Here is a 26443-nt window from a genome sequence, read left to right as displayed (position 1 = left end):
CCGTGAGAATGGGGGTGGGAAGGGCACCACCCAGAAGAGAGATGCTGGGTTGATAATCCAGGTCACGTCCACTTCTGATTGTCTAGTTTGAAGTGGATGGATTTTTCTTCCTTCAATATTCAACAGGCACAGATAATACCAGAATATTTCATTATAGCCAATTTGTTATGACACACTTCTAAAAGAAATGTTTAGGAACAGCAAATCTTCATGGGCTGAGGGCTTAGTGGAGGGTAAAGGAGTGTACTTGTGGGTGGCACGGCGCGGGAAGCCGGATCTGATGGACAGTGGGTGTTCAGGGAGGGAGTTGCAGCTCCAGATGAGGAAGAACTTACCAGCAGTTTGATGTGAGCAAAGATGGGGCAGTCTGCTTTTCATCTTTGGAATGGCAACAGTTGTCTTTTCTCTCCTCTGGCTTTGAGGCCCTAAGATGAAAGGAGGAAGCGCACAGCAGGAGAGTGTGAGTTACCGTCAGGCCCATCGCTTTCTCTGTGCTTCAGTTTCCTTGACTCTGTCACTGGGGGGAACAATTAAAGGATGATTCACTCATTCATTCATTGATTCACTCATTCATTGATTTACTCATTCATTCACTCACCTGTTCACACATTCATTCATTCACACATTCACGCATTCATTCATTCATCGCTTATGTTTTAACGTTTATCCTGCTTCCCTAGTCATAGTACAGTGAAAAACACGGACAAATAAGCACAACTCAGTGACAACTGCTCCAGGAGCACATCTAAGCCAGCCTGAGATGCCTCAGGAAGTGCTTCCCAGAGCAGCGGGTGTCTCAGCAGAGGGAGAGCTAACAGATAACTAATCTTAGCTAGACAAAGAAGTGGAAAACGTATTCAGGGCAGAGGAGCAGTGTATTCAAAGGCTCAACAGTGAGAAGGGCATATGGCCCAGTCAGGAAACAGAAAGATGTTCTCATGACTGAAGTGTTGGGTTCACCTGAGAGTGTGCAGGGACCAGAGTCTTGAGAGATGGCAGGTGCTTAGGTGTATCTCCTGAGCTAGTTGAGGAGTCTGGGGTTTTAGTCAATGGGGAATCTAAGGAGGGAGCTAGCCTTGAAGAAATTCTCATTTGTATCTGCATCTGTTGGCCCATGGCCATCTGGGAGGCTAAGTGGTGAGGTGGAGGAGCATTGAATGGGAGTCTGAAGGTGTGGTCAGATTCTTTTCTTCTGACTTTTATTCTAATCAGCCATTTGTCTTTGGATGGCAGTTAAGTTTGAGCTAGACCAATAGGTCTCAATCACCTCCCAGGGACATTTGATAATATCTGGAGACGTTCTTGGTTGACACACTGGGTTGGGGTGCTATTGGCATCTAAAGGGTACAGGTGAAGGATGCTGCTAAACATCCTACAGTTCACAGGACAGCATACTCACAACACAGAATTATAGTCCCAAATGTGAGTAGTGCCTGGGTTAGATCCTTGCTTCTCAAAGTGCGGCCAGTGGACCAGCAGCACTGGCATTCCCTGGGACTTCGCTAGAAATGCAGACTCTCAGGATCCAGACCCTCTAAATCCAACTCTGCAGTTTAACAGGCTTCCCAGGTAATGTGAGTGCACGTTCAAGTCTGGACGTGCTGTTTCAGGTGAGCCCTAAAGCCCATCCCCTTTTGGTGGCCCTGGATGCCAAGGATGTGTGTAAAGGGTAAGTAGGGAATGTCAGTCTCACAGGCAGATCTACTTATAATGACCTTTGTTTCCAGGTGTGTTTTAACCACGTGCTGGGGATCGATGACACTTGTGGCGTGCACTACACCTTCGGCTTGCCTGGTCTGCTCGGAGAGATTGCCTACATCGGGCTGATGACATATCAGGCAATCTGGAGCAAGGATCCCATGTGAGTCATTTGGCTCACTCCTTTAATATCCCCATCTAACTCAGGAAAAAATGTGTCCGGAGCACTTAGCTGGGGGTACATGTATTCAGGGCCAGGCACCCAGCAGGCCTCAGTGAGTATTTTTTGGCCAGTTTATTCAGAAATTCTGCCCAGCCCCTAACTTGTGTGGAGTCATCACCTCTTCAGGCCACTGCTTCTTTCCAAAGGGGGCAGCTTAGGTGCAAGGCAAAGGCAGATAGTCCTGAGGCCTCCCAAAAGCAGACAGCAGGGCTGTCAGGCCCAAGCCAGTTGAGTCCATTTTCCAACCTCTGATGGTGTAGGTCATGGTGAGGAGTGTGCGGTGGAGTCAGACTGGTCTTGAACTCTTACAAGCTGGGCATGTTACCTAACTTCTCTGAGCTTTGGTCACCGGATTGTAAATGGACATAAGGACAATACCTCCCCTCACAGGGTTGCTGGAGGCTGCCTGAGGCCAGGAACCGTGTGGTTAAGAGGATTTAATAAGCGAATGTAGGAAAATGGTAGGCACTCTCCCAAGTATTGGCAAGGGTCAAAATCATTAGAAAAATTGCGTGGGCCAAATTCCAGGCTGCCAACCTGGAACATCTGGGGTTGAGAAGAGATGAGAACCGCGGGCCCACGAGCCCAGCACACCTCTGCAAGCCAACTCTCATCAGAATGAGACGGTCGGGGACCAAGAAGCTGTTCCTTCTCTGCAGGAACCCAGCAAAGGGAAGGGCATAGTGACAACGATGACCTCTCTTAGGAGGCCTTTGGTCTGCTGGAAGTAAAGGGCACAGGCTTTAGGGACAGACAGACCGAGGTCACATTTACCAGTCACATGACCTTAGGCATGGTACTCAGTCAAACTCTCTTTAAGATTCAATTTTCTCTCTGTAACATGGGATAATAAGAGCTACATCTGGGGACTGCTGTGAAGATTCAGCCACATATAATAAATAAAGGGCTCAGGACAGGGCTTGGTGTGGAGTAAACGCCCAACAATGGCCCCTTTCTTTATGATTATTGATGCCGCGGCTTCCACGGGAGGCGCGTCTGTATGGAGCTGAAAGATGGAGAAAGGACTGAGCTGGCAGCCCGAACGCTTCGTGTGGCATGGGGACCGTCTCCTGCATTACCGTGGTGTCACTGCGCACGCCAGCTGACTTTCGTTCATTCCACAAGCAGCACTTGCCAGTTTCCTGTCCAGGCGACTGGATGTGAGGAATCAGCTGCCCTGCTCCGAGTCAGGATGGAGGGCTTTTCACAAATTGTGGGATTTTAAGAGGGGACACACTTAAAGAACTTCGATTCACAGAGTGCACTGGCTCTTTTCCAGTTCTCACTCGTCCTTTGATTGTATCAGGGAGAAAGTCTCCACTCGGTGCGGAGCGTCTGCACCCCCGGGACACACACTGACCTCTGGCTTGAGTGACAGGAGAGGAAGCCTCGGGCTGAGACTTGCCCAGGCTGCCATATCTTGGGGAGATTCTAGCTACGTTTTGTTTTCATTGTATCTTTTTCTAGTTCCCTCTCATTTCTCTTCTACTTAAGTTAGTGACATAAAGTTTTCTTTTAAATAAGTTTGTTTAAATGTAAAAAAAAAAAAGAAAAAAGAAAAAAAGGAGAGGTCTATTTAAAGGAAATTATTTTTTAAAATAGTATTTCTGGAATGTCACTATGGCCAAATTTGCGAAAGTAACCCTCAAATGCTGAAACCTGGGAATGATCTGGCCAGCCTTTGCGGGTAGACCGACCTGCCTGGTTTGAGTCCCAAGAACCGCCCATTCCAAGCCTGTGACAGTGGAACCCTTGGTGCACCTTCCTAACCCGGACCTCCCCATTTGTGAAATACCTTGCTCACAGGCCTGCTGTGAGGATCACGCGAAGTCAGATGGAAAAGCACCAAGCCTGGCACAGGGGAGCCCACCCTGCGTGGGGACTGTTGTGTGGTGATTCCTGCTTCCTCCATCTCTGCTTTCAGATGCATCAGGATAAGAGTGAATTGTGGGTTGGCAGTCAGCAGATTTGGATTTAGCTTCTATTCTGCCACTTAACATTTCTTAAAAAACAAACAAACAACACACAAACTATTTTTGTAGTACAATCTACATCCAGAAAAGTGCAAATATCAGAAGGGTGTCACTTGATCAGTTTTCTGACACGTCCCTATAACCAGCACCCAGAGCTCCTTCGTGTCTTTGCAGGCAAATGTCCCACCCCAGGGTAACCACCAATCTGACTTCTAACAGCATTAATCCGTTTCGCCCGCTTTCATCCTTCATACACATACACACATGGGATCATACAGGGAGTCTGCGCCCCTGGGTGCCTGGCTTCCTCTACTCAACACTGTCTTTCTGAGATTCACCCATGTTGTTGAGAATCTCTGCAGATTGTTCATTTTCATTGGGGTATAGTGTTAAATTGTGCTTGGGTTTAATTTATAAAGGTGACTGAGTGACAACAGGGAGAGGTCCATGCCACTGAAAGGAAAATTTAATGTTATTCACAGTGCCCCTAGAAACGAGGCACAGCGCACCACGCAGGGCCACATGCAGGCCAGGCAGCAGAGAAACGGGGGAGCTGAGACTACGCCTTTGGGAGTGCAGCGGCGGGGAAGCACAGGGGGGACATTCCCTACTGGGCAGGAAGTGAGAGCACACGTCAGAGTTTGCGGTTGGGGGTTTGTAATATGAGTTTTGCGCTCCCAAGAAAGCTGACTTGCAAGAAGAGAGGTAAAACAACTTGGCCCATTGGCTTGGCCCTGTGATAAATGAGTACCGAGTAGACAAATTACAGAGTCTGGGAAAACACAGTTAAAACAAGTGTTTCATTGTGTGAATACAGCACAATTTATTGATCCATTATTGATGACCATCTGGGCAGTTTCTAATTTGGAGCTATTAGGAACATTCTAGTACTGCTGCTCTAAAACACTGTTGCCTTTATGTCTACTGCAAGGCCATGTGCATGTCCTCCCAGGGCCGCTTAATTGTTTAAAGTGAAGTCCTGGGATTGCCTTGAAGGACAGCGAACAGGGAATATGTTCAAGGGGGGCAGGCAGGGGAGATGGATCTGATAGCCAAACTGTACCCCTCCTTGACTTGACAGAAATAGAGCCTTCATCTTTAATTGCCTAATGAGGAAGCTCCGGTTCTGCCTGAGGGGTTAAGTGACTTTTCCAGGGCCACACAACTAGTGACAGAACTGGAACTGGAACTTGGTCTTTCTAACTCCTGGTCTAGTTCATTACCCATGGGGCCTGAGGATTAAAGTAGCCCAAGAGGATCCTGGAATCCTCCCTCCCTCCCCCTCCTCCACATCTGCACGGCTTTGCAGGTAAATGACAGGGGAATGGGCCACCAGGAAGAGGACACTTGTTCTCCTAATGGCCTTTCCTGACAGTGTCACTACTCATACAAGCAGTGCTTTTTGTTCCCATGACCTCTGCGGCCTGATACCTGAATGTGACCACTTTTGCTTTGTCATTTCTAGGGTCACGCACGTGGCGCTCCTCACCACTGGGGCACTCAGCTTGGCCGTGGCGGTGGGCCTAGCATCTGGTCTCCTGACAGGTCAGTGTGACATCACCTTTCCACCACTGCCCAGGCACAGGGCCCGGGTTCAGAGTGCATCTGCCCCATGGCCAGACATGCACAAGCCCATCCTGTTCCCTGTGAACCCACCTTCTCGGTTCCAGCCAAATGAGGCAAAGGGCTCAGACTTTGATTAAAAAACAAACACACACAGAATCACATAATTTCAGAATTGGAAAGGCACTCAGAGGTCACCTGCAACAGGTGTGGACTCGGAGGTCCAGGGAAAGGAAGAGACTTTCCTGAGATTCACGAGTAGGGGTGAGTGGTGATGTTGTAGCCTCTTAAAGCCAGAGCTGGTGATTTCCCTCAATTTTGTACAGAAGGCCAAGGAAATCCTTATGCCAAAATGTTTACCTTTTATTTTCCTAGGACATCCATAACATTATTTGGCTCAGCAAATATTTATTCAATATCTAATATGAGCCAGACACTATTCTTAGGCACTAGGGACAAAGCAGTGAATAAAACAATTCCCTGACCTCATGGAGCTGACATTCTAGTTGACAATAAATAGGCAAATAAATGCATACTTATGTAAGATGGTGATAAGTGCTATGAAGATAAATAAATCAGAGTAGGGGAACTAGATTCAGTGTGAGGGTGGGCTGTTCTTTTGGAAGGGTGGTAAGGGAAGGCCTATTTAGTAAAGGTGACCTTTAGGCAGAGACCTGAGTGAAAAGCAGGAGGGAGACATACAATGTGCTTATTTTGGAGAAGAGCATTCTATGAGAAGGAACAGCAAGTGCAAAAGGCCCTGAGGCAGGGGCCTTTGTATGTTTGGGGAACAGCAAGGAGGTCAGTGTAGCTGACATGGATGGAGTGAGGGGGGAGTGGCCACTGGAAATCTTTAAAAAGAGGGTTGAAGTATGTTTTTGCTCTTGCAATATGACAGAACAGCAAAGAATCTGGGGGAGTTACTAATCTGCCAATCTTACTTATAGGCCAGGTGAAAATATGCACTCTGTTCAGAAACGTTCACTTTTATTCTATAAGTGAACAGCTTTTATGGGTTAGACACTCATATATTGTGTCTAACAATATATTTGGATTGTTTCTAACAATATTGTTTGGATGCCAAACAAGAGACCAGATAGCATAAGCAGACACTAAGGAGTTGGGTGGCGTTAGGCATGTCACTTCACTTTCTCTGGGCTCGGCTGGCTTCTCTGTATAAGGAAAGGATTATGGTAACTAATCATTTGGCTTCCTTTCAGCTCTAAGACATGTATGAAGGTACTTTTTGGAGTTACCTGGGTGGTTTAGAGAGTGGAACTGTCCAGAATTACCTTAATGTACCACGTGGCGTCAGCTTTCAACAGTTTGAGGTGATGAAGTACAGATGAGAAAAATTCCTTCATCCAGAAGTTTACATTGTCTCCCGGGTAGGGCTGTCAGAGTTAGCAAATGAAAGTATAAGGTGCCCATTTTTTAAAATTCAAAATTAGCTGAGCATCCTCCTGTATCTTATCTGACAACCCTATCCCTGGGCTCTTCCACCATTCACTGTATTACCAAAGTCACACTGACTTGCACTGGCTTGTAAAGGACCTGGGTGTGTGTGTTCTGTTTCCTTCAAAAGAGTCAAAAAAGAGATAGTGGAAGACACCTAGATTATTTCTTTAAGAGTGAAAACCAATGAGCTTTCCTCCTTACATACTGTTATGGACATGAGGGAACTGGTTATTAAAGGCAACTTGGACCACGGAAGTGGAAAGTGGCCTCCCAGCAGCCAAAATAGTCCCAACTGCCCTCTGAAAGGCACTTTACTTGTCGAGAGGCCCCATTACTTGGGTCTGTACACTGTTTAAGGAACAATCCCATCAAGCATGGTTGTTGGGTTTTCAGTTCGGGAAGACTAGAAATAGGTTAGTGGTGGGGCTGGTTCTGAAGTCAGGCACACTGGTATGTTGGAAGTGACAGCAGAGAGCCTCACAGAGGACAAGGAATTCTTAAAATCAGACACAAGAACACAAAAAGCTCAGGCTGCTGGAGAGCAGGCCAACAACCCTCAACGGCTACCTACCTTCTCTGCGTTACACAGCAGTTTCCTAAGAGGATGCTCTTAGCAATGGTTCTGATTTTTTAAAAAGTCTAAATGTGTTCAGTGATGACTCATAAGACACAAAAATACAGTACGGATTTATGTATTTAGATGGATTTTCATTAGGGATGAGTAAGCCTCAGCCATCTGGAAAATTCATGTCGGCGACAGAGACCATTTCTGAGCAATTCTAGCTACACAAGGTGTGCAACTGCACCTTACCTGCCAGTATCAGTTAGACGCATGCACAACAAAAGCGAAACATGAGCATACGCATGCTTACTCTTGTTCGGCACTGCTGAATACGAGACGGTCATCGTTAAAAACGCGCAGATAAATGTCGGAAAGGCATTTCCCTGCTTCGTGGGAGGGTGAGTGCTCGCTCCCGAACGCTGGGCGCGCGGCAGGTTCGCGCAGCTGGGGGAGCGCACAGGGCCACGCTCCCCGCGCAGGGGCTGCACCGGTGAAGACAGGCGCAGAAGCAGCTGTTATAAACTCCTTTCCTAGCTGCACGGCGGCATCCGGCTGAGGCTGGCGAGAGCTTGTTGGCTCTACAAAGGTACCTACTTTGAGTAGCTTGCCACGGTGGCTCTTGCGTTTTAAATGGATAAGCTTTTAAAGAGGGGCACCGTCCGGCAGGGCCACTCTTGGGAAGCATGTCAGATCCATGGTTATCCTATACCTCTCGGCATAACTTCATTACTTGGAAATAATTGCTCTTGCCCATTCCTTGTTAAAAGATGTCTATAGAGTTAATTAAGTTGGTCCAGGAAGAACAATGCTTCGACTTGTCTGCCTCCTGGTTGTGGGAGAAAAAATGGTATGATATTTTGATTACGAGATAACACATGCTGTGCTCCTAATGTTTAACATTTTACTATGAATTTAAACAGGTTTACTTTTACAACTCAAAATATGGAGAGCACCTCATGCGGCTAAATATTTTGATGATCAAGCTTTCTGGGAGGTAAGTTTTTTTTTAACCTATTAATGTCATAGATTTTGAGTGAATGAACTTAAAAAGATATCAAGGCATATATGTTCATTTGGTGTTTATGCGAGTAAAATAAAAACAAATGAAAATGACGTAAAGAACGTGGAAGGAGCAAATCCATGATGTGCACGTGTGTGTGTGTGTGTGTGTGTGTGTGTGTGTGTGCAGGGTGGGGAGGTGGTAAAGGCTACCATTTCCCTGATGCCTGAAAGTCACTGAGGGCCAGGGATAAAAGAACTGTCTTTGGCCACACTTCTCTCCACATGGAGTCATCAAAGTGGGCAAAGTTTGCCGTGAAGGTGATAGAATCCCGAATGCAAGAGCCAGAAGGACCGTGGGGGCCAGCAAGTCTAATCCCCTCACTTGGCAGATGCTCAGAGTGGAGCCAGGACTGCCCGAGTTCTCACAGTGCTTGAGTGACAGAGCTGAATCTAAAACAACTCTTGGTAAATTACAGCTGGTGGACACAAGAAAACTTGTAGTATCGAAGTTGGGGGTTATTTAGCCGAGGGTCCTGGAGCTCACACAAGTCACTTGCTGAGAGTCTCTGTAACATTGTCGCATTCGTTGCCATGACCAGGCTAGAGCCTGTCACCCACTGCCCTCCTCCCTTTGACCTACACTCATAGCTCACGAAGCACTCTGATGTGTGTCGCCTTAGGTAATCTTCCAATCAAAGCTGAGGTTGGGCAAGCGGGGATCAATATTGCCTGTTATAAATGGGAAGTTGGAGCCAATAGAGGTCAGGCTAATGCCCAGCATCGTACTTTGTGAGTGGCAGAGACAAGCCCAGGACCAGGCCTTGAGAGTCCCATGCCAATCCTTTCTCCACCGCATGCCGACGGACTCATCACTGAAGGGAAGAGAACCAGCTTTACTATGGGGCATTTCTGTCTGTAGGGGCAAAACAGAGACCCTCTCCCTGTCTCTGTCCCTCTCCTCAGTCTCCTTCCTCTTCTTCAAACAGCTTTTATAACTGGCAATGAACCACACATATTTGAAGTCTACAATTTGATACATTTAAATATATTCAACACCTGTGAAAACCACCACCACAATCAAAATACCGAACATATCCATCACCACCAAACATTTCCTCCTGCCTCTTTGGAACTACTACTCCCTTCCTACCCCACCCCATCCCCAGGCATCCACTGACCTGCTTTTTGTCACTATAGACTAGTTTGCATTTTCTAAAAATTTATAAAATGCAGCCATATGGTGTACACTCTCTTCATCTGAGTCACCCACACTGTTGTACGTTACCTGCCTCACCTTGCACCCATCCCTGGTTGTCCTGGCCATGCCTGGCATTTGCTAGGCTGGGGCACCCATCTCATCCTTGGATGGTTCTAGTAAGATGCACTTGTTTATTCCCTAATTCCATTAAATGTATGACAGAGTAGGTGACAGAGCCCTGTGTGACGAGCTGGACAGACAAATCTATATGAAATATAGTCCTAGGTCTCAAGGAGCTGCATGCACAAATCTTCTATCTTCCTCTAGATTGCAATGATCCTAACTAATGTACTGATTTACAAAAACAGTTTATAACACATTTTTTTCACGTACTTTCACTAAGAGAATGGTTGCTTCCTTCAACTATTTCAATTTGAACTGTCTGCAAAATGAAATGAGCTTCTTTAAATGGTAGTGAGTCCACTGTCACTGAAGGTGTTCAAATAAAGCCAGAGGACTATTTAGCAATGATCCGTGTGATGAGCTATATGAAATGAGGTCTGTCTAGGAGCTCTTCCAATTCAGGTTTTAGGAATGAACCTCTCTAAGGGCTGTGATGAGACATTTTGGTTAATATAAATTTCAAAAGATCAAGGGAGAATCATGTGTACCAATTTTAAGAGTAGAAGGGCTCATCTGTAATAAAAATGTTTGCTTTGCTTTTACAGTTTCCTCATTTGGCTGTTGGATTTTAAGCAAAAGCATCCAAGAAAAACAAGGCTTGTTCCAAAACAAGAGAGCTTCCTTTCACTGTTGCCGACATTTTTGTGTGTGCGACAAACACTGGTTATCACAGTCTCCTTATGTACAATGAAGCAAGATAGATTTGATATTAAAAATAAAAGACTAGAAACTTGTTTAAGTGGTAATTTCGTAACAATTTTAAATAAACGTTCGGTTTCATTAAAAATGATGCTACCAATATTTTCTTGGGTGCAGGCACATCATTAAGGTTTGGGTTAAACTTTGACAATTCTTAGATTTATTTTTCATGCTGAATAAAATATGCTGCCCAGTTAACTCTCATCTGCACCAGCAGAGCAGATGGTAAAAAAACAGGGAAAAATGAAGAACTACTTATATTTAGTCCTTGCAGACATTATGCTTTTATTCCAACAGTTTTCAGGTAGCTCTTACTCCCCAAGCACATTCTAAATTTAACTGTGGGAAAGATGTCGTGGTCAGCTGTGGAAGTGCACTGCCTCCACATTAAAATACTAGTTCCTTGCCCGCCTGGGCGTGGCTCAGCAGTTGAGTGTCGGCCTAGGATCCAAGAGATCACTGTCCGATTCCAGGTCAGGGCACATGCCTGGGTTGCAGGCTCGATCCCCAGTCGGAGGCGTGCAGGAGGCAGCCGATCAATGACTCTCTCATCATTGATGTTTCTCTCTTTCTCTCTCCGTTCCTCTCTGAAATCAATAAAGTTATATTAAAAAACAAAACAAAACAAAACAAAAAACTAGTTCCTTGACCTTGAGGAAATCATTTAAACTTCCATGGTCTGGGTGCTCTCATCTGTAAAAAGAGAAGGTAGACTTCAACCTCTAAGATCCCCTCCAATTCTCACAGCCTATGGATCTAAAAACTCACCATGACCGATTTGCTGTGGGATGGCAGCAATACAGTCTTTCTTTGAGTAGTGTCTTGATGACCAGGCCATATTCAAAACTTACATACAGGGAGAGAACTATGGCCGACATGGAAAGGCACCACAGGTTTAAATCATCTGAGAGATATTTTGTGTTTAATGAAGGGCTTACTGTAGAAAGAAAACATTTCAAGCTGTTGTTCTGAAGAACATGTATCCCATAGTTAGCTAGCTCCTTAAAAATAATTCCCACTTGGCCAAGACGGGGAGCCTGGGGGATAACAGGGTTCCAAAGAGACAGAAACTAAGAATTCCCAGTAGTTAGTTGACGTTTGTAATTATAATTGACCCAGCCAGTCTATTTTGAGCATAGTGGTTCAGTACAGAAATACCATGAAATGTGGAATCTAATTTATTATCAAACCAACAACAAAATTTGTCACCTGAGTATAGTGTCAAGTCCTATCCTTTTCTTCTTTCCTTCAGGGTACATGTGGAGTCACTGCACACCCCACCAGAACCATGTGTCACAACTGATCACCGATCAGTGGCACAGAAGGGACACTTTTGAGGAGCCTAGTGGCTGCACCAGGAGCCTCTCTCTTCCGACATGCTCACTCAGCCCTTGGGAGACCCTTAAGAGCTACTTACACTGAAACGTTTTCAGAATTTTTGGCAGTACTGTATAAATCAAACACAAAAGTATAGTGAGAAAGAACTCTGACCACTGAATAGTTTTTAAAAACCAGAAAATGTATATATTTCACTTAACATTTGACACAGAAGAGCCCACATTTAAATAAACACATCATATCTTAAGAGCACTTTAATTGCATTTTGGACCTTGGCTATGACAAATACTCATATAAGATGTATACACAATTTCTTTTCTAATTTATTTTTATTTTTACAAATTATACCATGATAAAACTTAATAAAACATACTCGTGAAATATTTTTCTTTAACATTTTATAAGTTAATCAAATGCATACCGCAATAGATTGTTGTTTAAATAGCGATTTCTCATGATTTTAGTATCACATAAATGTAAGCTGGGACTACACTCAGAAATGTTTAGAAAATGGCATTACAAAAGACTGGGAGTGAGCAGTAAAAAAACAAAACAAAACAAAACAGAACAAACCCATGCAGGGCTGCTGTACAGTGGCAGTAAATCAGATGTTTTCACTGCCACAAGTCTTCAGTTCGGCCAAACTTAAAAACCAGTCCTCTGTGAATAAACAAGAAACATCACATGACTAGCGAGGTTTGGGAAAAGAAGACACGTGAGATTTAGAATCGTGGGAAACTAGCACCAAAGAGTAACTGGTGAGTTGTATGAAAAAAACCCATGGGCTGTGTCAGAACAGAAACTGATCCACAGTAGTAAATTCTTCCACTGTGCTCAGCTGAGCTGTTTATCACCAGCTTCCCCACATCCTTCACTATGAGTACTGGGGACATATGTCACTCTTAAAGTTGATCAGTGCTTAGTACGTAACCATTATATGTCTGATTTTTATCAAATTCATTCAACAAGCTCTTTTTGAGTATCAAGGTATTAGGTGCTAGGTGCTAGGGCTATAAAAATACATAAGATCAGTCCTTGTCCTCGAGTTGCTCGCATTCTTTTGCTGCTGCTAATCCTCACCCAAGGGTTTCTTCTCCCAGTGACTTTTAGAGAGAGTGGGAGGGAGGGCGGGGGAAAAACTGAGAGAAGCATCGACGTGAGAGACACATGGATTAACTGCCCCCTGCACTCACCCCGACCAGGGCCAGGGCTCCAACCTGCAACCCGGGTACACGCCCTTGACCAGGAATGGAAGCAGCGACCCTTCAGTGTCAGGGATGATGCTCTAAGCACTGAGCCACACCAGCCAGGGTAAGTTGCTCACATTCTTTGATGACACAATGTGGTAAGTATTGGGGGGGGGGAAGGGGTATATATACCAAATGTTAAAGGAGCACAGAAACACAGAATTTATTCTGCCTGACTGTGTTAGAAAAGGCTATCAGCCCTGATCGGTGTGGCTCAGTTGGTTGCAGTGTTGTCCCATGCACCGAAAGGTTGCTGGTTTGATTCTTGGTCAAGGGCACACTCTCAGGTTGTGGGCCTGGTCCCGGTGGGGGGGTGTGTGTGCAGGAGGCAGCACAGATATTTCTCCTCCCCTTCCTCTCTCTAAAGTCAATAATCTAGTCTTTAAAAAAATCTTCCTCATTCTTCATATTTTATGACAATAACATGGGGGAGGGGCACTGGATAGGGTAAATAAAGCAACTAAATATATAAATGACATAAAAGAAACTACTATTAAAAAAGCATTAAAAAGAAAAGATGGGATGAAAAATGCAAAACAAACTTACCCAAAAAAGATGAAGGCATTTTGGAAAAATACAGCAATTCCAGGGTATACTATGGCTTTTTCTGTAAAAATAATTGTAATATTTAGAGGTTTATCATCTCAAAACATTTCAGTTTCTGATAATTTGGTGAATATCAGTTTTCCTAACATAATTGATTTTGCTGGTAACTATGGTGGGTTTGAGTATTAAATGACATAATACATATGACAGAGTACTGGTTCAGTAACTGACAGATCCCTTCATTCAGTTAACAGGTTCTGAGTGCACACTATGCTCAACGCTGTTTAATGTGCTGAGGATACAGCAGAAATAAAACAGGCAAAATTTTTTGCCTTCACAGAGGTAGACAATATAAAGAATAAATAAGGAGAAAAAAGACATAGGAAGTAGAGCAAGTGATGGCATTTTATATAGGTGGCCAGGAAGATACCATAAGAAGGTGACATTGACATAAGAACAGGAAAGAAGTACCGGCAGTGGCCACATAGAAGCAGCAGAAGAGCAAGTGCAAAAGCCCTGAGGGGGGAGCACACTGGTACATTAGAGGGATGGTCACGTAGGCAAAAGAGAGAAATCAGGAGACAGGTGAGAGAAATACGAGGGGCACGCCAGGGGCTGAAGATCCTTCAGAGCTGTGCAGTCATGGAAGGGCTTTGATTTTTACTCTGAGTGAGGTGAAGGACCATTGGAGGTGAAAAAGTGACATGAGCTGACATATTTTAATAGGATCTCTCTGGTTCAGTGCTGAGAGCAGACTAAATGAGCCAAAGGGATAAACAGAAACCTGTGAGTAGGCTATTTCAGGAAATCAGGCAGGAGACTCATGGACTGAACCATAGTGGGAGCAATGGAGATGGTAAAGTGGTCAATTTGGAGATATATTTTAACAGCAGAGTCAAGAGGATTTGCTGATGAATTGGATGTGCAGTGTGAGAGAAGGAGAGGTATTATCTTTGAGAGGCCGTAACCACCCAGGGTTTTTTGCCTGAGCTTCTGCAGCGATAGAATAGCTAAGACAGGCAAGACTGCCAAAGGAACATTTTGCTCTGATTTTATCCTAGACTAAAGTTGAAATTCTCATAAATTTCCACTATTAGCTGTCAATAATTACTAACTGACAAGCCAAGGCATGATGAATAGATGAATTGTTCATTTTTTCTCAGAATGTTTTTTCATTAATCTGATTTTACCGTAACAGCTCATTTGTATAGGCCTTCATGACAAGGCCACATTAAATACCCTACATTAAATAACTATTATCACTAGAATAGCTCATAATGATCCTATAGAAAGGCAACTTTATAAAATTATAGATCTGCTACTAATGATTCTCAAGGCATAACCTGGCTCCAAAGGCCTTTTGGAACAAATCTTAAAATTTTATGAGATAAACACATTCCTACAAAAAGGAACTCTGTATTAACAGTTCTATCTGGGAAAGAATAATTATCAGTAATTTCGTATTCTTCTTTGAGCTCTTTTTTAGTCTCAGTTTTCTACAATGAATATCTGCAATTCAAATTTTTTGTTTTTATAATGTGATGGTGACAAAGATTTTGTAGCAGCAAGAGAACTACTTACCATATTATGTTAAATGCAAAAACAAGGTTCAACATTTTTTTATTTATGCTATAATTATAACTACATAAAAAACAGAAGAGCCCTGGCTGGTGTGGCTCGGTGGTAGAGGGTCAACCAGTGGACCAAAGAGTCTTGGGTTTGATTCCTGGTCAAGGCCACATACCTGGGTTGCAGATTTGTTCCCCTGCCCTTGTCAGAGCGCACGCAGGAGGCAACTAATTCGTGCGGGAGGCAACCAATCGATGTCTTTCTCCCACACTGATGTGTGTCTGCCCCTTTCCAAGCTCCCCAATCCCTCCCTTTCACTCTTTAAAAATTAATGGAAAAAATATCTTGGGTGAGCATTAACAACAACAAAAAAGCATAAGAGACCAAAATATTTAAGAGCAGTAAAATTAATATAGTTCCTTTTTCTGTTTTTTTCCTTGTCTATACTTTTGGTAACATGGTTTTAATAATAAATATATAAACAAAATAAAAATATAAATATTGTAAAATGCCTATCATTTTTGCCCAGCTGGCATGACTCAGTGGTTGAGAGTCAACCTATGAACCAGGAGGTCGCAGTTTGATTCCCAGTCGATTCCTGGTCAGGGCACATGTCGGGGTTGTGGGCTCGATCATCAGTAGAGGACACGCAGGAGGCAGCCGATCAATGACTCTCTCATCATTGATGTTTCTATCTCTCTCTCCCCCTCTCCCTTCCTCTCTCTGAAAGCAATAAAGACATATTTTTAAAAATAAATAAATAAAAGGCCTACCATCCTTGTCTGTAAGACTTAAAAAGATTTTAATAAAAATTGAGGAAACTCATGATTTTAATTCAAGAATCACATTTTGTTCAAACAAGTGAGGGTTAAATACGAGCTAGATTAGATCCTTCAGCAAATCCTGCTGGGTCCAGTTTTCACAAATCATTAATATTGTATTTTTACTACGATAAGCATAGTCAATTTTATTTGGAACATTAAGTGGTTTTTCATATTTTTCTGGTGTCTCTCAGGTGAAATTTCAGCCAAGGATCTAAAAGCAGGCCTTTTCCTGAGCTTGCCTTAAACTGCCCTCAAATAACAGATGCACATAAAATGTTAATTTACTTTTCTATTTAAAAGGAGATGATGTCATTATCAGGAAGGCTTATTAGCTCAATAAATTTCAATTCTAGGTTGTTAGAGCTTTGCATGGATATTATTCAGCAAGTTAAAACCCGCCAAGTAGCTTTTGAGGTTTTTGGAAGCCATAGCAAGGTTTGTAGCTATGTCCCATTCCTTCCAGGTTCTAGATTAGAAGAAAAAATATAGAAGAAAGTGATACTAAAAACATACGAAACGAAACAAAACAAAATACTGATAAGAAGAGGGGAGTTCCAAGGCATAAATGCATTACTAGTAGCTGCCCTAGCTACATGAAAAAACCAACTTTATTCTAAATAACCAACTTTAATGCTCAATTTCAGTATTCCATTGAAGTAAAATATAAGCTGTGCTCTCTCTTACCTTTAGCAACGTAACCACCAAAGAGAATCCACATAGATGCAATCAGAGAGCCAAAGGCCAACATGAAACCAATGAAAAGCCAAATGCGAGCACCTTAAAAGAATTAACATTTTATCAGAATTGTTTCTCATATGGCAGCTGTCAGTTCAATTAACTTTTCAAAAAGGAAACAAGAACCCAAACAGAAAAAATGTGTAACTGCCATAACAGTCTAAAATAAGGAGACCAGATGTGTTAAGTATCTTTCAGCAAGTGAAGACATTGGCCTTTTTCTTGTTGGCTAGTCTGTGTATTTTAAGTGACTATATTTACTTTCCTTAAATATGTACACTGAGAAAAACTGTCCTCACCATCCAATAAAAAGCTTACAAAATATGTTTTACCATATTTAGAGGCTCATTCTCCATATATTTTTAGAAATTGTGTTGCAAAATTTAAGCTCCTCCAAGAGGACTTTCCAACAAAAACATAGGTATACTCAACAAAAAATTCATATTCAGTGATGTGTGAATCTATACACTACCACATTTCACTTTCAGGGACATCAGGCAGCAAAACAAACACGTATTTATTGTGGCTGGCACTTAGGAAAGCTACATTAAAATTATATTAATAGAGGAAGACTTAAATCACATTTATATAATACTTATGAACACCTGCTGTAAAATAAATGGTATCATTAGACTGCCTAAAATGAACTCTGAGCTGAGTTTATTTAATTAGCACAAATAAATTTTAATAAAAACACTGGCCCATTCAATATAGCTCAGCAAACAGAACGATATAAGTTTCTGATTACATACAAAATATAAAATGATAGTTATGAAATAAATAAGCTGTTACTCATAGACATCATATTAAAACAAATACAACTGGCTCTGAAACCCCTGAAGCTAACTTAACAAATTTTCATTAGAGATGTGATGCCATATTCTACTTTTAGCTCTAGCTATTACCGTCCTATTATTATCAACACTAACTGCTAATGTTCACCTATTCCTTTAGAGTTTACAAGGTTATAGTAGGTCAGTGTTTCTGTATCTCTTCTACTTAAGTTTGTCTAGGAAGAGAGTGAACCAAGGAGAGTCTGGAAACATCGACCAGAGTTAACTAGTGGTTTCTCCTGTTTCATTATAAACACAAACAAAACCCCTGCAATTTGCCTATATCCAAGTTTATTTTTGTATGGATGTAACATTTTCGGTTTACCATTTAGATTGCTCAATAAATTTTTGTCTCAATTCTTTGAGCAAACTGGATTCCAGGAAGCTGTGCCACACGTGTCCTATATCCTGACTACCTCGAGTGGAGTCCAGGGGACATGAGTTCCTCAGCTGAGAAGGAAGGGACTGGATGGACCTAAACACTGAAATTCTATTACTGTATTCAGCTTGCAAGATAAAAAAAGTTCTGGAGGTTGGTTGCACAACAATGTGAATGTACTTAACAGGACTGAACTGTACACTTAGAAATGGTTAAGATGGGAAATTTTATATTATGTATTTTAAAAGACACTGAAACCTATGATTTTAAACTATTTCAAAATACTAATTCATCAAATAAGGTTGGCAAAAAAGGGAAGAAAATAATTTGTGTTATAGCTGAAAATACCGTATGTTCTATTTTGCATATATACTCAGTATATACTGTTCTTTACTGTACACTGTATACATTTATATCTACATATTATTGCATAGGGTTATATATTCAAAACTGTGTATTCTGTATTTTAAAGCTGACTTTAACCAAACGCAACTTTTACCTTATGCCTTGGAACCTGTAACTTCTGCTCTAGATACACCTGCATTCTACCCCGATCTGAAGGAGTCACACAAGTGGCCTTCCACGTATATTCTCCTTAAGGATGCACAGTAAGATATGATTTGCACCTATTTACCTGTTTGACCCAGGCAACCTTCACTGTAACTATCACCTCGGACTTGTCCATTTGATACTGCATTAATCCTGTATAAATAAAACGAAGAAATCAGGGTCTCTGACTCCAAGAGGAGACTATTCATGACATCAAATTACCAGATACAATAAGCTAGAGTTCCTCAAATTTAAGCTTAGGCCTCATGAATCTTGAGTATGGGTTCACATGACCTTAAGTGAGTCCCTTCTTAAGCAGTTGTTAAAGCCCTGGCCTGTTTAGCTCAGTGGTTAGAGCGTCTGCCCATGGACTGACGAGTCCGGGGTTTGACCAGCCAAGGGCACATGCCTCAGTTGCAGGCTCAGCCCTGGCCCCAGTCGGGGTGCATGCGGGAGGCAGCTGGTCAATGTGTCTCTCACATTGATGTCTCTCTCTCTCTCTCCCTTCCGTTATCTCTGAAAAGCAAAGGGAAACATATCCTAGGGGGTGGATTAAAAAGTAATTAAAGTAGTGGTTATAGTCTCAAGACCAGCAGAATCAGCCGTCACCTGGGAACTCATTGCAAGAAAATTCCTGGGCGCCGCCCAAACTTACTGAAGCAGAAACTCTGGGTAAGGGGTTTGCAATCTGAGTTTTAACAAGTCCTTTAGATGATTCTGATGCATTTTAAAATGTGAGAGTGAATTTCTCAATTATACCTCAGTAAAAAAAAATTCTCAAAATTATATCTTGCTAAGACTGGAACAATCTTTAGCTTGGTCCTATCTAGTTTTCCATCTGTATGTATCAGACATACTCAACACAAAGAAATTCAAGTGGTAAAATTTTTTTTTTCCAATTCCTGATAGATGTTCCAAACAAAAAGTCTTTCACTGACTTTCATAGAGTACCACTCTAGATTGAAATAGCCTTGCCTTCTTTAGAAGTATCCTTTAAAAAAATGTTAAATGTCATGGGAAAATGTTCACAATATATCAAGTTAAAAAGTTAAACATTATATACATTTTACACACACACAGGGCTTGACACATGGTAGGTGCCCACTGTGTTGAATATCTGAATTCTAATTTTTAAAATATAAAGTCTTAACTTATTCAAATCTTAGTTTTAGAATGATCAAAATAGTTGTGCCCTGGCCGGTGTTGTTCAGTGGTTAAAGTGTCAGCCCACACGCACCAAGGGGTTGTGGGTTCGATTCCTGGTCAAGGGCACGTACCTGGGTTGCAGGTTTGATTCTGCATGTGAAGATTAACAACAACAAAAATACTCGTAATTATTTTCAGGGACTACATTAACTCAATTACTTGGTACATAAAATAAATATACTTTAAAACTAGCTTCATATTTTTAAAAATGCAGATGTTCCTGCATTAGTGGTTCTTAGCTCTTATTTTTCCTTGCTGAGCCACTTGAATAAACTTCACAACTTTCTGTAAGATAGCCATGACTCTGCCTTGTCAATCTTAACTATTAAAAACATTCTCAATCTCTAGTTGTTCTCTGATATTACTAGTTTTATATATAATCTCAAACTTACAAAAAAGTTCCAAGTACATTTCAAACAAATTTTTTCCCCTGAAACATTTGAAAGTTGCCAACATGATGCCCCACAATCCCAGGAACTGTACTTCCCACAAACAAGACATACAATTATATGTATTTCCCACAAACAAGACAGTTCTACGGAACCACAATACAATCATCAAAATCAGGAAATGAGCAAGGATTCATTACCATTTAATCTTCAGACCTCATTCAAGTTCCCCAACTGTCCCAATAATGCTCTTAATAGCAAAAGGATCCTGTTCAGAATCATGAGGTACATTTTGTACTAATGACTCTTCAGTCTCCTCAGTCTGGAACAGTTAGTTCTTCAGTCTTCTTTGGCTTTTATTACCCTGACCCTTTACTCCAGTCTTACTGGTCTCCATGCCACAGAGCCCTTGTACTTGCTGTTGTCTGAAATGATTCTCTCTTATATGTATATTTCCATGATGAGTTCCTTCATTTCTACAAGTCTTTACTTAAAAAACACCTTCTTGGTGAGGCATTCCTTGACTTCACTTAAAATCTCTACAACCCCTGCTGACATCTCATGTCTCTCTTCTCTGCTTTTTCTTGCTAGGGCTTATCATTATCTAACATGCCATGTATTTAATTTATTTCTCTTTTGTTACTATCTGCCTCATTCATTAGAGTATAAATTCCAAAAAGGCAAGGTTTTTCCTATTACATTCACAACTGTATTTCCCGTTTTGACAGCAGAGTCTGGGAATATAAAAGCTTAATAACTATTTGTTAGATGAATAAATAAACACTTAAGACAAAGTACATGTTTCTGACCTAAAAGTAACGTTATAAACACTGGTAGTATAGAAATAAGAGAGCTGAGAGAAGCTGGGAGATAGAAGTGAAAGAGGAGAGATAAGAATAGAAAAGAGGGCTGTTGCTATTCTTTATAAGTCCTCTACTATTTGACTTTTAAACAATGCCCAATATGTTAACTTCACAACATTTCAAAAATTTGAATCTACTCAACTATATGTAAAACATTACTATTTTGTGACAACCTATGTAATTAGTGCCACTGACAATGACACTTACATTAGGAAGGCGATGGTTGCTATGACACCACAGGCATGGTATGAATGGTTGAACTGTTCCATAGTGGGGTAAATGACAGCTGCATCTATGATAATCCACCAGCCTGTAAAAAACTAAAACAAACAAACAAAAAAGGGGATACCAAGGAGAAATTTCATATATTAATTTCATATATTACTGGCTAAAAAGAAAGCAAGGTATTAAAGTGAAGAGATCCCTTCCAATGAATTTCCATTTTCTCTTAAATGTTCCAGCAATTTCTTACATGTAATTGGCACATAGCTTAATATATGATTAAGATATTAGATCCCTTAAGTCTGACAGCAATGAATATTTATTAACATGAACTTCTTTTCTAAGTCTACTTTAGTCATTATTTTATATTTTCATAATAAAGTCTACAATCTAACTTTGTGACATAGAAATAAGTTACAATATCTCATGGCAGGAGAAAGTGATTCAGGTTCCCACTGAGAGGAGTGACCTGCTGCTGATATATTATAAGCCTCCAGAAAGATATATTTATTGAAAAATAAAAAAATTCAAAACAATATGGAGAATAATTATTGTTGATGGAATTGTAGCTATCCTCTGGACGCTGTTAAGTTATGGCTGTAGTTCTGCTTTTCCTTTTGATAATTACAGTGCAGTCTACAAATGGTTTCAGGTGTGATACTAAATTCAATTTAGCACCAAATTACAATTTATCTTAATTAAATATGGTTCTGGATATTATCAAGGGAAAATCTATAATGAAAAACATTAAAACATCACAAACGTTTTATCATCTGAACAGAAACTAGTAAGATATCAACCAAACACTGGCCAAGTAGCTTAGAAGGTTTTGAAAGTAACCCCTTTTCCCCACCCCTACTTCCAATCCTGACCCAGTCAGCACTGGAAATGACGTCTTCTGACAAATTACTTAAAAATAACTATTTTAGACTAATCAAATTATTTTTATCAGGTTGTAGACAGATCCACACTCTATTAATGACATTTTTACTAGTTAACACAAATACTCTTGCACTTTCTTACCCTCAGCTCAATATATTCAAGATAATTATTTTCTTCATAGATGAAAGTTCAAAGTTTTTTTCTGATGTTTATAACAGCAGAATTCTACAGTAGTTTTATATTTGACCATTACTTAGAAAAAGATAGGATTTTTTTTCATAGATTATAAATATCAAACACTAGGCAAATAAGAGATATTTAAACTTAAATTTTTGTTTGCTTACTTAAAATTTACTTCTTAGAGCACATGAAAACATAAGATCATAAAATATAAATATCAGATGCCTTGAAGGATTTGCAACGCTAAATAACAATTTTATACTATAAGTCACTTCTAAGTAACATATTTTTAATGAGTTTCCTGTTTGTTTGTTTTTTAAATGACATTGAGAAGAAAGATAACTCTGGATTATGGAGAAATGCAATCATGTCTCTTAACTACCTTAGACCTGTTTCTAAAACACATCCTCTTAACTTAATTTACTCAATAAGAGGAGGCATAATCCATATAATAAATAAATGTATAAACTACACTGTCTTATTATACCATGGGGGTGAAGAAAAATAATCTACTAATCAAATTTCAAACTATAATTTCAACGAGTTGGAATGAAATGAATAACTTAACCCTCTCATAAACAAATCAAATTATCAACATAAATTAAAATAAATTCAGCCCTGGCTTGTGTGGCTCAGTTGGTTGAGCATGGTCCCATGCACAGAAAGGTCAATTGCTCCAGTCTAGGTCAGAGCATATGCTGGGGTTGAGGGCTCCATCCCCAGTAGGCGTCATGCAGGAGGAAGCCAGTCAATGTTTCTCTCACTCTCACATCTCTTTCTCTCTCTCTCAAACTTAAAAAAATATTTAAAACTTAATAAATACATAAATTCAGTGGTCAAAGATAAATAGTACATATTTTAAAACATCATATAGAATTTAAAACATAAGAACGAACACACCAAAATAATGAAGGCACAAATTATTAATGACACTTACTAGAACACCAGCGGCAATGGAGGCAATAGTATTTCGTTTTTCCCCCCAATCAATGCATTCTGAGCATCTCAAGCCTTCTAGAAATCCAGACATTTTTTCAGGTCACTTAAAAAAAACAAAGAAAGAAAAACAATTAAAGCACTTTTATTTACTTGCTTCAAATATGACTTATGTTCTTAGAAAATAATTAACAGTTCAGGAATAACTTAATAAAAGTGAAGTTACAAATACAGCTGATCCTTGAACACATGGGGGTTTACGGGAACCCAACCCCCAAGCAATGGAAAATCCTAAGGTAACTTTTTGATTCCCTCAAAACTTAACTACAGTCCCTCAGTATCCAAGGAGGGATTGGATCCAGGATCTCCAAAGATATCAAAATCCGAGGATACTCAAGCCCCTCTTATAAAATAGTTATAAAATAGTGTAGAACAATGCATACAGTCTGTCCTCCGCATCTGTGGATTCCTGGGATGGGAAACCCTGGGATGCAGAGGGCTGTATATTTATTGAAAAAAATCTGCCTATAAGTGGACCTGCACAGATGAAACCATGTTGTTCAAAGGTCAACTGTACTTTAGTTTGGCTACATACACTTCTTCAGAATATTCAATTTTGCTTTTGATAAATTTCCACATTGTAACTTTGGAAAATAAAATCTGGATTCATGTGGTATTTTCCCTTTTTTCTATTTAGTATTTTTCTTAATTTAAAAGGTTGTTTTGGCTTGCATTTATAAAATAAATAAGTCCTGGGGAGGGATGTAATGTATACCACAGTGGCTATAGTGAATGATACTGTATTGTATTATCTGAAAAGTTGCGTCCGGTTGGGCGTGGCTCAGCGGTTGAGCGGCGACCTAGGATCCAGGAGATCGGGGTTCGATTCCCGGTCAGGGCACATGCCCGGTTGTGGGCTCGATCAATGACTCTCTCATCATTGATGTTTCTGTCTCTGTCTCTGTCTCTCTCCTTTCCTTTCTCTGAAATCAATAAAGATATATTAAAAAAAAAAAGTAACTTAGAGAGTAGATTTTGAAAGTTCTCATCACAAGAAAAAAATATTATAACTATGTATGGTGATGGATGTTAATGAGATTTTCTGTGATCATTTTGTGATATGTAAGCATATCCAACCATTATGGTGTACACCATAAACTAATATGTTATATGTCAATTATATCTCAATAAAAAATAAGAGATGGTTTTGGTATATTTATGAACAAAGGTGGATATGAACAAAGGTGGATATCTAAATATTTAAAAATTTTATGATTAATTTTAATTCTAAACTAAGTTATTAGACGATTTTGATATTTACAGTCCAGGAGCACTAACACAGCTTCTACCCACATCACTTCATTATCTTTTCTTTCTCCAAGCCTGCCTTTTGGTGTGATTTCTACAAAAGGAACACCCATTTCATTTTAATATCTCTATCTCTGATTCTAATAGCTGTTTTCCAGCCAAAAGAAAGTACAACATTGAAATTAATATTCAGACCAAAAAATCCACTGCTAAATTACCATAGTTGACCTAAAACGTCTTAACAAGTTACATAAAACATTCCTCCAAGCTGAGCTGTCCGGACCTGGATTGAGACACAGTCACAGTACCTGTTTCAGAGCACGAACAAGCCGGAATTGCGTATAACTTGCTGATAACCACGAAACACTTGAACTCCTTCAGCGAACCTGAACCCGTCCATAAGCTACCCTGTACAAGCAATCATGACTCTAAAAACATGCCTTCCTAATAAAGAGCAAGAAATCCAATTGTAACCTCCCTATTTAAAAGTAAATATTAAAAACTGTGACATGACCAGTGCTGATCTGCCTTTAGGGCAAGTTTCGTTTTGCAAATTCAGCGGTTTTCGGTCCCCGGGAGGGACAGCACGCCAGTCTGTTTACTTCAGGCTCCGCGCACGGGCCCCGCCCCATCCCGTTTTCCCAGGCTGCCCGGCCGCCGCGGGCCGGCCCAAACCCCGCCCCCACGCTGGGAATGCGGGTGCGGAGTGGCCTGGGGCTCGGGAGGTCGGGCGCTGGTTCTAGCTCGCCGTGCGAACGAGCCCAGGCTGTTCCTCCAGCTTTAAAGCGGGGGACGCAAGGTGATTTTCAGGGATCCCGTGAGTCCCGGGGCAGGGCGCCGTCCGGCAGCCCGGCGGAATCCGGACGCGGTCGCCCCCTCCCGCCGCCGGCCAGACCGGCCAGGAGCAAGTAGCCAGGAAGGGTCCACCGAGGCACAGCCCAGTCAGCAGCTTCCCAGAGGTGGAGACGACGACGCAGGCGGCATCAGCCGGGCACTGAGTCCCGCGTCCGAGCACGACCCCGCAGCTTCCTCCCTTGCCCCCACTCCCGCCTGGCACTTACGTCCAGCCCCGCCCGTGCAGTCGGTCCGGAGCCCGGTGTCAGGCCACACTGGGCGGCCTCACTCTCAGTTTCAGCCAAAAAACAAAACCACCACAGGCCGCCGGATACCCGGATGGAGGAGCAGGGCCTAAGGGGCTTGGTCGCGCATGCGGAAACAGGGCAGAGGGAGGGGCGTCAGGGTGGGAGGAGAAAGGCGGAGGTAGGGCCAGAGGGGCCACGCCCACTGCCCCGACGTTTCTGCGCATGCTCCGGGAGCCGGCCGCGGCGGGGGCTTCCGTTGTGGGTGCGAGAAGTAGCTCTTTGTTCTAAGGTTTCTAAAGGCAGGCGTCCGTTGGGTCTTTGTATCCCTCTTGAGTGAGGTGGTAAGTTTCCTAGGGCGGGGTCAGTCCCTCAGTGATCTCAGGTGTAGGTGGCGGGAAAAGCGCCCGGTTCCGCCTGGTGCAAAAGGTGGGTCCAGCTTGGCGGCTCCACAGCACTGTCGCGGGTTTTCAGTCTTGTTTATTTCCTCAGCGCCCGGCCCCGCCCTCGCCGTAGCTCCGCCTCCGAGAGCAGCTGTTTCAGAATATGAAATGTTGTGAATTTAACTCTGAATACTGTGACCATGTTTTGTAAATCACTCCCGCGAGGTGGGGATGTCCAGGTTCAGCGTGCGGGGTACTCTGCGTCCCTAATCCCGGGGCCGTGACCCATTTATGGGATTTGACCCTTTTTCCCCCTTTGCTTTCAGGCAAGGTTTCTCAACCTAGGCACTGCTGACTTTTTGAGCCAAATAATTCTGTTTATGGGGGCTGTCTGTGCACTGTAGGGCATTTGTCTG

General features: G+C 41.9%; 2 protein-coding genes across 5 annotated transcripts in view; one reads left to right on the top strand and one right to left on the bottom strand.

The window, feature by feature from the left end:
- The window catches only part of RHCE (Rh blood group CcEe antigens), a 28774-nt gene extending 18342 nt beyond the window's left edge, over positions 1–10432 (top strand). For all 3 annotated transcript variants that reach the window (XM_087820223.1, XM_016216350.2, XM_087820222.1), the window contains 4 exons: positions 1728–1861; positions 5360–5439; positions 8398–8471; positions 10406–10432. In XM_087820223.1, coding sequence (XP_087676349.1) covers positions 1728–1861; positions 5360–5439; positions 8398–8471; positions 10406–10432 — 315 coding nt within the window. The remainder of the gene's footprint in view (positions 1–1727; positions 1862–5359; positions 5440–8397; positions 8472–10405) is intronic.
- A 1625-nt stretch (positions 10433–12057) lies between these two features.
- TMEM50A (transmembrane protein 50A) lies at positions 12058–25763 on the bottom strand. 2 transcript variants are annotated; one of them, XM_016216323.2, is made up of 7 exons: positions 25627–25763; positions 23259–23363; positions 21245–21357; positions 18665–18732; positions 16768–16860; positions 13691–13751; positions 12058–12557 (listed from the first exon to the last, which is right to left on the bottom strand). In XM_016216323.2, the coding sequence occupies exons 2-7, from the start codon at positions 23349–23351 to the stop codon at positions 12512–12514; spliced, it is 474 nt and encodes a 157-aa protein (XP_016071809.1). In that variant the 5' UTR covers positions 23352–23363; positions 25627–25763; the 3' UTR covers positions 12058–12511. The 2 variants fall into 2 exon arrangements, with proteins under 2 accessions (XP_016071809.1, XP_016071802.1); XM_016216316.2 differs by lacking the exon at positions 25627–25763 and adding an exon at positions 24874–25152.
- Positions 25764–26443: the final 680 nt, after the last annotated feature.

This window comes from Miniopterus natalensis, chromosome 9 (assembly GCF_054644295.1).
Source record: "Miniopterus natalensis isolate mMinNat1 chromosome 9, mMinNat1.hap1, whole genome shotgun sequence".
NCBI classification, from domain to species: domain Eukaryota; kingdom Metazoa; phylum Chordata; class Mammalia; order Chiroptera; family Miniopteridae; genus Miniopterus; species Miniopterus natalensis.
Note: the sequence above shows the minus strand (reverse complement) of the source record. Positions and strands in the feature narration are given on the sequence as shown.

Excerpts from the sequence above, each read along its gene's own strand:
- TMEM50A (XM_016216323.2), bottom strand. The coding sequence starts at position 23,351 with ATGTCTGGATTTCTAGAAGGCTTGAGATGCTCAGAATGCATTGATTGG. Across the intron at positions 21,358-23,258 it reads CCATTGCCGCTGGTGTTCTA|TTTTTTACAGGCTGGTGGAT; the intron begins GTAAGTGTCATT and ends TGTTTGTTTTAG. Across the intron at positions 18,733-21,244 it reads GCAACCATCGCCTTCCTAAT|GATTAATGCAGTATCAAATG; the intron begins GTAAGTGTCATT and ends TTATTTATACAG.